At 31.9% G+C, this 12,550-nt stretch overlaps 1 protein-coding gene across 2 annotated transcripts; it reads left to right on the forward strand.

Moving 5' to 3' along the window:
* The first annotated feature begins 1,487 nt into the window (after positions 1-1,487).
* Positions 1,488-6,995, forward strand: LOC114748766 (peptidyl-prolyl cis-trans isomerase CYP95-like). 2 transcript variants are annotated; one of them, XM_028937219.1, is made up of 13 exons: positions 1,488-1,529; positions 2,717-2,830; positions 2,959-3,013; positions 3,151-3,242; positions 3,536-3,562; positions 3,833-3,859; positions 4,190-4,214; positions 4,872-4,910; positions 5,054-5,171; positions 5,321-5,442; positions 5,729-5,791; positions 6,099-6,168; positions 6,676-6,995. In XM_028937219.1, exons 2-13 carry the CDS (start codon positions 2,735-2,737, stop codon positions 6,725-6,727), a joined length of 786 nt encoding a protein of 261 aa, XP_028793052.1. In that variant the 5' UTR covers positions 1,488-1,529; positions 2,717-2,734; the 3' UTR covers positions 6,728-6,995. The 2 variants fall into 2 exon arrangements, with proteins under 2 accessions (XP_028793052.1, XP_028793053.1); XM_028937220.1 differs by having other exon boundaries at positions 5,321-5,436; positions 6,676-6,910.
* The last annotated feature ends 5,555 nt before the right edge of the window (positions 6,996-12,550 follow it).

Below are 12,550 nucleotides of genomic sequence, written 5' to 3' on the forward strand. Positions count from 1 at the left end.
TTCTCCTCAGGCCTGTTTGGTTTGAGAGGAGGGAGGGGTAGGGAGGGGGGAGGAGTTTTATCCTCACCTTGTTTGGTTTGATTAAAAAGGAGAGAAGGGGAGGATATTTAATGATCTCTTGTTTGGTTCAAGGAGGGGAGGGGAGGGATAATAATAATCAATTTACCATTTTACCCTTACATATTAGTTTATGTTTTTTATTGATATATTTATAAATTAATTTAAATCTTAATTTAAATCATATAATTTAATAAAAATCCAGTCTTATCATGTTAATATGTGTATTAAAAAATTAGTACAGTAATTTTTTATTCTAATTAATATAATAATATATTTAAAATAATCAAATTAACAAATTTATATGCTCTAAGAAAAATGAAATTTTATTCTTTTAGGCTATCTTTTTTTCCAGCTTTAAAATATATTTAATAAATAATATATTTATAAAAACAAATTAATTTTATTTTATAATTTTTTATTTTTAAATAATTTTTTATATTATATTTTTAATTATAATAATGTATATATTTTTTTATTTTTTTACTTAGGATAATATATTTTTTATTTGAAATAAATATTATAATAATATATTTTATAGGTAGAAGTGGAATATTAAAAAACTATAAAGGCATAATGGTCCAAAAATTTAGTTTCCCTTCAAAAACTCCCAATTTAGAGGGGAGCCAAAATGGGAGGAGGGAGGAGAGGGGACATTTTAGCTCCACTCCCCTTTAAAATTTTTAACCAAATAAAGAGAGGAATTCATTTTCTCTCCCCTCTCCTCCCCTCCAACCAAACAAACCCTAAACTAAATAAAAAATCTACCCTCCACTGTCTTTCCCTCTAACCAAATAAATAACCCTTAGGGTGTGTTTGGATGAAATCAAACCGTGGTTTGGAAAAGTAATTCTGGAGAATAGATTCTGGAAAGAATAGATTTTATGAAAAAGTGATTTTGAGAAATGAGAGTGTTTGGAATAGTTGTTATCAGAAGCACTTTTTATATATACAAATTACTAAAAAAAAAACATAAGTTAATATGATAATTACAGAAAAATAGATTTTATGATATATTTTAATTTGAAGGAATAAAATTGTTAATAATATATTTTTTATTAACATAATTAATAATACATAAGATAATATAATTAATAATTAATTAATATGTATATATATTTATAAAATATAAGATTAAATATGTTTATAAAAAATAACAAGATACATATCCTATAGGCTCTTACACTCTCCCTTTTTTCTCAAAAGCAAAAAATTTTTGCTTTTTCCAAAACCATGGCTTTGGACCCAAAACCATGGCTTTGGTCCAAAACCATGGCTTTGGTTTTTGGGTGGGTGTTTGGGTGATTTATTCTCCAAACCATAGTTTGAGGTGTCACCCAAACACAGCCTAAAACTCATAACCTCCCCTCTCCTCCTCTCCATTTTTTTAGGAGTTGGCTCTCATCCCTCTCACTCTTGCGTTCGACCTCCGCCAGATATCGCACGCAGCCCACGCGCGGCACTCGCTTCCTGTAAGTTTTCTCCCCTTTATTGTGTTTTCTCTCTTTACGTTTCGTCCGTTCATCGTTGATCTTGGGGGCTTCGATTTTGGTGCATTCTTTCTCTTTGTTTTTTTCTGAGTTATGTCCACTGTCCAGGTCTTTTGCTATCTGTTTTGTGGAAGGCCAACTTGATTCTGTGTTATTTTTAATTTTAATATCCTTCTTGCTTTAGTTAGAGGATGGCATGAGTGTCTGACACGGAAGAGGTATCTTGTCTGCTGCGACTTTTGTGGCAAAGTTTTACTCTTCTGACTTCGCTTTTATTTGGATGTCGTTGAAATTTCATTTTCATGTAAAGAAGATTAAATTAATTTTCGAGGAAGACGAAAACCTAGTTTTAGTTTAAGTAATCAATTTATTTCTTTCATCGCAAACCTTTCTTGTAAACTTTCGAGTTTTGTCTCTGGTTATAGTTAATGGAATGGAATGTATTAAGCATTTCTATGGGGGGTTTTAAATGCTAAGGATACTGAACGGGGAATTTTCTCAAACAGGTCCTTCTTCTTTCCATCTGTCCTGCTATTTTTGTTGCTTTGGTTGATTTGTGTACTTGGTCCTTCCTATTTCCTTGTGTGAAATGATATTTGAAAACAGTAGTCCTCAAATTTCAATTGCTTATTTCTGCTAAATAGCTATTATGTAGACTTCAATCCCTAGCAGAGGCATAACCTAGCGATTTTTGGATCTTCGCTTCTCAGGTGCTTAAGATTCTTCTGGAAATGAATGGCTAGGGTTTAATGTTTGCATCTTTTCAGTGAATTTATGTTCGGCATGGTTAACTGCCTCTAAGTTGATTTTTGTCAAGCACTTTTCTTCACAATTGGTTTGGTGTGGAAAATGGTGATTCACTGATGATCACATGGCTTTTTTTGGTGGATGGCATGATTTTTTTAACCCATCAAAGTTTTTAATGAACTTTGGTGTGATTTTCTTTGGAGGTTGTTGTCATCAATGGTTGGACATGGTTTAGGCCCATAATTTCCTGTTATGAAGGCACTTATGAAGGCACTGTGTATCAGAATATTTTTGTTTATCAAGGTTACAATTGCTGTAGCTTTGATATGATGTGTGCCATTATCAGCATGGGCTTTTTCTTCAAAAGTAGTTAACATATCAATAATTGGTTGCTGTCTCCTTGTTGACTTTTGTGACTTCAGTGGTTGTTGGCTTGAGTTATGAGTCATGAAAGTAATATATTGATGGAGAAGAATCCCCGAGTTTTTATGGATGTTTCTATAGGTGGGGTTGATGCTGGAAGAATGATTTTTGAGGTATCCTTTTTCTTTTTAATACTTTTGAATTACAATGACTGTCATGATACATGATTCTTTTTGAATTTTGCATTTTTGACTCCGAGAAGGATCAACCTGCTACCTAATGCATTCTTGTGTTCTCCCAGCTATTCAAAAAGCTTGCCCCATTCACTGCAGAAAATTTCCGTGCACTATGTACAGGTGATAATTTGATGGTTTTATTTCCTAGTAAAACCATCCCATATGATAATTACAGTCTGACGCATTGAAAAAGCCAGCGGACATGTGGTTTATGATATAGGTTTACCATTGCTGATTTAATTTTTATCTATGTCCAGGAGAAAAGGGAATGGGTAAGAAAGTTGGTTTGCCCTTGCACTATGAGGGTTCTTTCTTTTATGGCATTCAGAAAGGCTGGTCCATTGCGAAGGTATGTTTTTTTCTTAACTCTGTTTATGATTGAGATCACTTTTTGTAATATTGATCTATCCATCACATTGTGGTTGAAGTTGAACGTGGCTCAGTAATTGTCCCTTCTTTAGTCAATTATTTTTGTTTATGCTTTAGGATTGACGTCATGAATCCTTTTGTGATGTAGTCTTTAAGTTTGTACTTGCTAGGTTTTTCATCTTATAATACTAATAAGCTTCATAATGTCCTAACTTGTTTTGGATGCCTTTTGGTATCTTGATGATTTATTGATAGCTTGTTTTCATTCTGCAGAGTGGGAAACGCCGCTTCATTGTGAAGGTGTGTTTCTTTTCTCAACTCTTGTTACATCTAAGATCACTATTGTGGATCTATCCATCACATTGTGGTTGAAGTCAATTATTATGTGATGTAGTCTTGAGCTTGTATTTGGATTAGCTTTTGGGGAGAAGTCATAAAAATGATTTTAGAGAATAGATTTTTGTTAAAAAGGTGATTTTGATCAACTAATAAGCTTCATAATGTCCAAACTTGTTTTGCATGCCTTGTGGTATCTTGATGATTTATTGATAGCTTGTTTAACTTCTGCAGGGTGGGAAATGCCGTTCCATTGTGAAGGTGTGTTTCTTTTCTTAATTCTTGTTACATCTAAGACCTCTCTTGGCAGTGTAGATCTATCCATAACATTGTGCTACATTGTGCTTGAAGTCTATTTTGTTTATGTTGTAGGATATTGGGTTGATGGTCATGAGTCCTTTTGTGATGTAGTCTTAAGCTTGTATTTGGATTAGCATCTGTGAGAAGTGATAAAAATGATTTTACAGATTGGATTTTGTGGAATAAAAAAATGTGAGTTTGGTAAAGTAATAAGCCTTATAACGTCCAAACTTGTTTTGTATGCCTTGTACTATCTTGATGATTTATTGATAGCTTGTTTTCCTTTTGCAGGGTGGTGATTTTTTTGGTCCGGGTGGTATGTTTTCTATCGATGCATTGACACTTGGATGACATGGTTCTTCAGGTTTTCAAGCCTGCAATTTGATACATGTTTAGTCATTTTCATGTCTTTGAATATGTCCTGTCCATCTTCATGCTTTTGGTAGTATCACGAGTCATCACAAATAAATTAAAAGTAGATTCTTTTTTCCATGCATTGCACAAAAAATGTCTTTCCTTTATTTTTCTTCTTTTTCTTCACTTGTTATTACGTTAAAGGTTAAATCCTGTCAGTCTTCACTTTTCCTTAATTTTCATGTTAAATGCTGCTTTATTTATTTAATAGGTTTTTTATATATTCAGTATGTCTTTCCCTTATTTTCTTTCTTTTTCTTCACTTTTTGTAGCTTAATTCATTAGACTGCCACTCTTTTTGTTATGTTTGGAAGTGGAATGTCAATTCTGGAGTTTGCATCAGTTTTAGGTTGCATCCTATTGCAGTATTAATTTTAACTGAGTTTCAACCTGTCTAATGCTCTCCAGTTCTAAATGTAAGATGTATTTTGTAATGTAAATTATATTATAAAATGGGTTAACATTAGGACCGGAGGAGTATAATTTTCATTTTTTTCCTTGTGTCTCGTAATGTCTCCTCTTAGACCACTGCGTCTCATTTTTTCAAATCTTTTTGTAGGTGATTGTGGTGAAAGCATATATGGAGCAGATTTTCCAGGTGAGAATGCAACTCATACATTGAAGCTCTTACTTTGTAGAATGCAATAATTCAAAATGTTTTGTTTGCTTACAGACATAGCTCAAAATATCTGTCTATTTTGATAAACAGCACATTTTCATTGTTCTTGTGATATATTTCAGCTGAGAGCACTCAGCTTCAACACTGTGAGCGAGGACTTCTGTCCATGGCAATTACTGATCGTTTTGGCCTTGGCTCACAATTTGTGATCACATTACAACCTGATGACAGTCTTGACAGGTTTGTATGTTTACTTGGGGTGTTTAGCAGTGTCCTTCTTTTCCTTCTCATGAGCATGTGGGGTGTGGATATCAATTGCTTGGCATGCAAACACTGCATTTGTATGAAATACATAATTTGCTAATCCTGTTGTGTGGAGTCTTATGAAGGTTTCATATGGTTTTTGGGAAGCTTATTAAGGGATTTAATACATTGAAGAAGATTGAAGAAGCTATTCTTGAAGCTGCTTATGCGAAGCCTGTGTGGGTCTTCAACTGCGGTGAATGTATAAGTGAAACTCATTTTGGTGATCTTAATTCTATTAAAAATATGTCGTGTAGGGCTTTTTAAAGATGCACTAGTTCTATTGTTTATTTGCTTTTGAAAAATTTTTCTCTAGGATATAATACTAATAAATTGACTTCTGCTGAAGGTCCTGATGTTCAACTGAAGGAGCAAAAGTGTTGAGATTATTCTTAGAGGGATCATATTATTTATATTTAATGGATAATATATGATCTGTCTCTCCTTTATGTGTATGATTCCTGCTTGGCCTGACATTTGATCTATTGATTCAGGTTGTGGAAGCGACGATGTTGTAGCTGAGAAACGCAACCCTGGAGATCATTCTCTAAATAATGGTATTTATATTCAGTGTATAATAATGCCAAGGTTGCAAAATCAATATAAATCACTTAAAGTTTGTGGGTGCTTGATGTACCAGTGCTTTTATCTTACTTTACTTCTCTAATAACATCGTGTTTCTTATTATTTTTCCTTCCCCACCATTAGCCATTCATTTTAAGCAAGATTATATGGTTTATCTGGTTCTAAAATGGATGAACCTTTTGTGGCATTGTATTCTATTATCCTTCCTCTTCTTCTGTATTTTGGTTGGTTAATTTGTTTAGTCAGTTTCCTTAATTTTCTGGCATGTTATTATTGCAGTGGAAGCAAGGGCTTACGCAGCTGCTAAAAAGCCACGGCCAAATCCTGGTCCATCCTGTTTTCCAAAGAGGTCTGGTCGTTGGCACACCTTCTGCTGCTAAATTGATTTCAAAGTATTGTATCTGGCTGGAAAACTCCCAAATTAATTTGAACACATATTGAAACTTTGTTAACGGTAAATTTTTATAGACCTAGTCTTAAGAAAGGATATATTAATCATAGAAGTAATAATAGAAACTCAACCAAGGTATTTGTATTGGCTTGAATGACACCAATGTAGGATTGTAGCAATTTATCAAACAGTAGCATTCAAAGAATTAAGTTGTGGGAAATCAACTGTGATAATGGCTTGTGCCCTTTAAGGATATCAAATTTAATGATGCGTCAAAAGCTTTTAAAACAATCTCATTGCTCCTTTTGCCATGCTATAATCAATTATTTCGGGTAATTTTCTCTAGTTTTTGTTTTTGAATGAAGCACTAATAGCTAAAAGAGATCTTTTTCACATGCATGAATCCGAGAAAATAATCTACAGCACCATCTATTATAAACTGATGGAATTGCTTTTGTTGCTCAGGCATAGATCCGAGAAAAAATGCTCTTGTTGCTTTGACGTACCAGACCCATAAAGGGGAGCTTAGGAGAGCTACTTTGGTATAGGAGTTTTGGCTGGGTTAGGCGATTCACATCACATTCGATATGAATTTATCTTGTATGGTTCTGGTTATTTGACATATGCATTTTGAAAGGGCTGTGTACTTTTTGTGATGGTCTCGTGATTGCATGTTTAAGAATCTACTTCTTGCTACTCCGTGACACAAGGACCTTTTGCTAAACTTATGATATTTGGATTAAACTATGTTTTGGAAGAATGATGAAACTTGTGAAATTTGAACGATTTTGGATGGTTATTAGCATGGCCCTTGTGTATTTAAAAAAAAAGAAAAGGTTTGGACTGTTATGAGTAAATGGAAGTTTTAATATGTGGTTGACTCGTGGGATAAATGTAGGGTGGAACTCATTTATGTTTGTTATACTCTTGCGGATGTTGTTGGTAACTTTGGGCTTCAATTGGTTGAATTGAATTCGAGAGTCTAACTTGCCAACTTGCCATTAGAGTTAGATTGCTAGTAAACGAGTTTTTTTTAACTTGCACCGATAGGTTTGCAACTTGTTGTGCGTAGGATGACTTGCATTTATTTTTTGAAATAATTTTTTTAATTATTATAATTATGGTTATATTCTATCTAAAAAATGTAACAAATTACCTGTAATTTATTTGATGGTTTTAATAAAATCTCGTTATATTTTTTCAAATATTGTATATTAAAAAAATTAAAAAAAATAAATAATTGGTGGTGGATTCGTAGTTAATCTATTAAACCAGCTTAGCCCGTTTTCAAACAAGTTTTCTCAACTCGATTTATATGGTTTTAACCAGTTACGGATCAACTCAACTCGTAGGTCTCGTGCTACTACCTGTACTTCAAATTTATCGAATGTTGCTAGCTCATTTTGTGAATGAGGGCAGGCCACTTTTTTTCCCCTTTTTTCCCTGGTTAGCTTTACAAACTGTTGTTCAAAACTATTCTATTATGATGGAACTCTCAGGGGGTGGTGCTTCTTAGAAGCATTTTTTTACAAAACAAGATAAACTCCTTCACATATTTACTTTGTACACTGTAAAAATATTTTTAAAATCATGGTTTTAATTCTATTTAAACACTCCTGAATCTGTTTTATGGTAAGTGGGTTCATTGGTTTGATAAATGTTTCTCGATGGGCTTTTTAAATTTTTTTACCATGAAAATCTTTATTGACATCGTAAAACAACCACAAATTTTGCACCAGCACACGAAAAGTGCAACAACCAAGTCAAAGCAACAAGGATTGGTGCAAGTAGAGCCAAAATGAACCGTGCATAGTGAAAAAAAAAAAAGATGTTTGCATTTCCTAAAAATTTTATTTTAAATATTTATGTTAAATAATTATAGGAAGATAATCGGAGGAATGGAAAAAATATGGGTATTTAGTCCAAAAGGGATGTAGAACACATTCAAAAATAGAACTAATTATATTTGTTAGATTTTTGGGTTCAGATCTATCCTTCATGGGTCATGCTATTTGACTAGATATTAAGAGAATATTTTAATAAAACATTCAAGCAACATTATGATATATTTGACTCGGTCAAACAATTTGAATTAAATCCAATTAGTTATAGTGTAAAATTAGTTTATATTATTTAGATTAAATATATATTACATAGAGATATATATTTAGAATTAATTGAGATAAGAGATATTTGATTATTTGATGGATTTAATAGATATTTTGTCTTTCTAAAATATCCTAGCCAAAGTTATAGATAGAGGCATCTATCTATTAGTTTAATTCACCCTAGTGGTTGAGTTTTTCTACAATTCCACCATCTCTCTTTTTCTTCCAAAAAGTCCCATGTTGTGCACATAAAGCTTAGACTTTAATAGTCTAGCTAATATTACTGAAGTTTTTTTTTTTTTAAATATGCATAGGTATCCTCTTATTTGAGGTAATTCTATTCGAGACACTGTTGGGTACTAAATATGAGTACTTCTCTCAACGGGCATTCGAATCTTGGTTTGTCACTTTGTGAGGGACTAATCCCTTCCACTAGGCCCAACTCTATTGGTAGTACAAAACTATTTTTATTAAGACAAAATCAATTTTTTGAGCTACAACTATTTCTAAGAGATTTTGGAAAACTTGAAAGTAGACTAAAGTATTAATCATTGTATAAGCCATTTAGTACTGGTTTGAATTGTTAGTAGGAAAAGTGATTTATTTTCAATTGGACTTTTAGAAATTTAAGTTTGGGTAAAAGATTGGACAATGTGATTTATGTTTAAGTTGGTTTTTATAAATAAGCAAGCTTGTAAAAATAGAAATTATTTGGACTATTATCAAGAAAGCTAGTTTAGTTGTAAACTAATTGAAATGGCATAAATTTTGTTAAATAATACATATACACATATATGTTTGTGTATACTATATGTTATGTACATCATATGAGACCTTTAAGGAAAACATGAAAAAATAATAATAGAAAATGGAAAAATTTATAAATTGACCTAAAACTATAATGCTTCCAAAATACATTGAATAAGAAACACTACTACGTATCTCTTTGAAAAATAATTCAAAATATATTCAGTACACGTATTATGAAGTCATAGACTAATTTGATCTAGTAGGATATTGTACATGTTGATAAAGATAACTAACGCAATTTCATACATATTAGCAATTATTTTCAACTACATACATCTATTTCTTAAATAAAAGAGAATTTGGAAATTGTAAATTCATCTATAACATTAAACTACTGTATTAGTCATTACGCAATCAAAAATATGTTGTCATACTTTTTTCACGCGACAGCTGAAAAAAATTAGGGAATTGATGTGCTACAAACATGCTCAAAAATAAAAGTGTAGTCAAAATAATAAACATGTTCACTTTCCTCAACTATCATTAGATTCATTTTGTTGTTGTTTAAAAAAAAAAAACATAATCGGAAGTAACTTTGATCATTTTTTTTTAGATCTCTTGATTAACAATTGATGAGACAAATCTTTATTGACAAACATTATACTACCTCCGGTCCTTATACTACAGAAGGGAGGGGGGGCGGGGGAGTGAGTTTGCACGTTCATTTGTAGCAGTTAGGCAAAACTGCTACAAAATCTAAGTTTTGTGACGGATGCATAAGTTTGCAACAGAATTTTGTAGTAGTGTTTGCAACAGAATTTTGTAGCAGTTCTGAAAACAACAACTACAAAGTGTAACAGTTTGTAGCGGTTTTTGAGAGAATTGCTACAAGGTAACCTGTATAAATATTGCCCCTCTTCATTTTGGCACTTTTCGGTGAGTTTGAGAAGCGAAACTCTGCCCATTTTCTGTCATGAATTTAGATCCAGTTTTGGATCCAAATCCAACTCTAATATGAACTCTACATTCAGCTGTCCAGGTACCAAAAAAAAACAAAGTTAAGGACTAGCCCCTATTGGGCTATGCATATGTGTCTTCCTATTGGGAGAAATCTTATTCAAGATAATGCGGGTACTAAATATGGGTACATCTTCTAGCAGGGATACAAATATTAATTTGTCATGTTATGAGGGACTAGCTCCTTTCGCTAAACCTAACCTTCTTGTCCTTTATACATTTTTTTAATTTTATTATTTAGTTTGTTAGTTTATTTAATAATATTTTAATTGTTAATCAGTGTATTTATTTATTTATTTAGTTTGTTTATTTAATTGTCTTATAATGGAATATCATAATTAATTATTTATTTAATTGTTTAGTTTTCTTAGTTAATTTGTCAAGTCAATTAATTATTAAAGTCATATGTTGCTTTATAATTTAATTGAAATGTTATTTTTTTACGATATGAAATATGATATTTTTTTATTTGTACATTTAATAATTAAATTCATTTAATTGATTTTAATGTAATAATTTAATTGTTTAATTTGCTTATTTAATATATGTTCATTTAACTATTAAGTTAATATATTGCTTTATAAGTTTTTTTTGCCAAGCTTTATAATTTAATTGAAATGTTACTTTTTACCACAATATGAAATATGATATTATTTTTATTTGTTTGAATAACAGTTAATTTTTGTATTTGTTTTATTTATTATTTTTAATAGTTTGTGTATATTTCGTTAGACTTTTTATAATTTAATTTGAATTTATTTTACTTATTCTATTATTTATGTTTATCAGCATGGCTTGTCGATACAACAAGGATCTCATGCCACCTAATAGATTCCCTTAACATCCAGAGCGGTCAGGTCCATCTGAGGAGTCTGGTGGAGGAGTTAGAGCTACTCCAGGAGCACCTTGTTGGCTACGAAGGCATCAACATTGAGGATTTCTAGATTGATAACGACTTCTGTACTTATATATCGTTGCTTGATGATGATGGTGATAGTGATGAGGAGGAGGAGGAGGAAGAGATAGAGCGTCGTAGCAACAACAGCAACAAAATAAGCCCTATCGTTCTAGTGGGCATTCAACCAGCTTTGACTTTGAGGTTGTGGGTAAGTACTTTGATGACGTCAAGATATCTTTTCTTGCCTTGGGTTGACTATTGTCCATTGAGTCCTTCCAATTCAAGTGATTTCTTCTCTTCTATTGGAAAACTATCAGGTTCTGAGTACTTTAAACTTACTCCTATTAAGAAGTTCCAAGCACATAGACATGTTTTGACAAATCGCAGTTAAGTTAAACTCTTCTGTCAATAAGTTTTACACTAATTTACTTTTTTAGATTTTAATTTTCTTTATCATTGATTCTTCTATGAGTCTATTCACAGACATCTATTGAGATTGATAAAAAAGTTCATAGAGAATTTCTCAGTTGGTTTACATATCAAATACATAATCACAACAACTCCCACATAGTTGAACTCAAATATCTTGCAGTTAGTCCGTTTGACGATACAAGAAGGTTAAGCATGTATAATGTCAACGGATTCAAATTCTACATGATTGCACATGTCAGAGTTTGCTCACACAAAACTCTAGATTTTTTGACTTGTTTGAGATGAGAAGTTATGCTAGTAATAGTAACAGTGATATACAATTTGGAGGTGTCCCTTATTGGAAAGCTGGCTAACATCATCGGATTAAATTACCAGAGACTTTTTACTATCACTCTCTTCAAGTGTTGCTTGGTAAATACAATAATTTCATGGTAATTCACTATTGATGAATTGGACATCACATCTGTTAATTTCTCTTAGTTCATTCATATGGGTGAATTTGCATTCTTGCCTGAGTCACTTTAGGTTTATTATATCAAGGATGAGAAGCATAAAAATTGGAATATGGTGGTCCACCTAAAGCCTTAAGATCTTTATGACATGAGTGATGGTGATGACATTATTTATGACAGCGAACCTTTCCAACTGATGAACTTTGAAAACTTTTTCTCCAAAGGAGATGATGATTTAGCTGTTATTAGGTACATCTTCTTCATATAGAATTTGAATTCCATTTCACTAAATTAATTACCAACTAATATATAGTTATTTCTAACTATTTGTCTTAATGTCTTCTTTCAGGCAATGTGATGATGAATAAAATTTTTAAGAATTCATATTAGACATGTAATTATTTCAAGTCAACCAATTCAATTAATTTTTTAAAAAAATCATTGTTATGCTTTGTAGCGGTTCCCCAAAATGGCTACAAATTTTAAACTGCTACAAAAAGCATAATAGTCACTATAAAACACAATCTGCCATCTATAAATAGCCCTCATTTCTTCTCCTACCTCTCGTCCTCTCCTCTTCCTCTTCCTCTACTCATCTCCAACATTTTTCTTATTGTGAGTATTTTTTTTTCTTCATCTTAATTTATATTGTTATATTATTAAGTACTTTCTACTAATATTGT

Source organism: Neltuma alba, unplaced genomic scaffold (assembly GCF_004799145.2).
Source record: "Neltuma alba isolate B1F8T4 unplaced genomic scaffold, ASM479914v2 tig00005806_pilon, whole genome shotgun sequence".
NCBI classification, from domain to species: Eukaryota; Viridiplantae; Streptophyta; class Magnoliopsida; order Fabales; family Fabaceae; genus Neltuma; species Neltuma alba.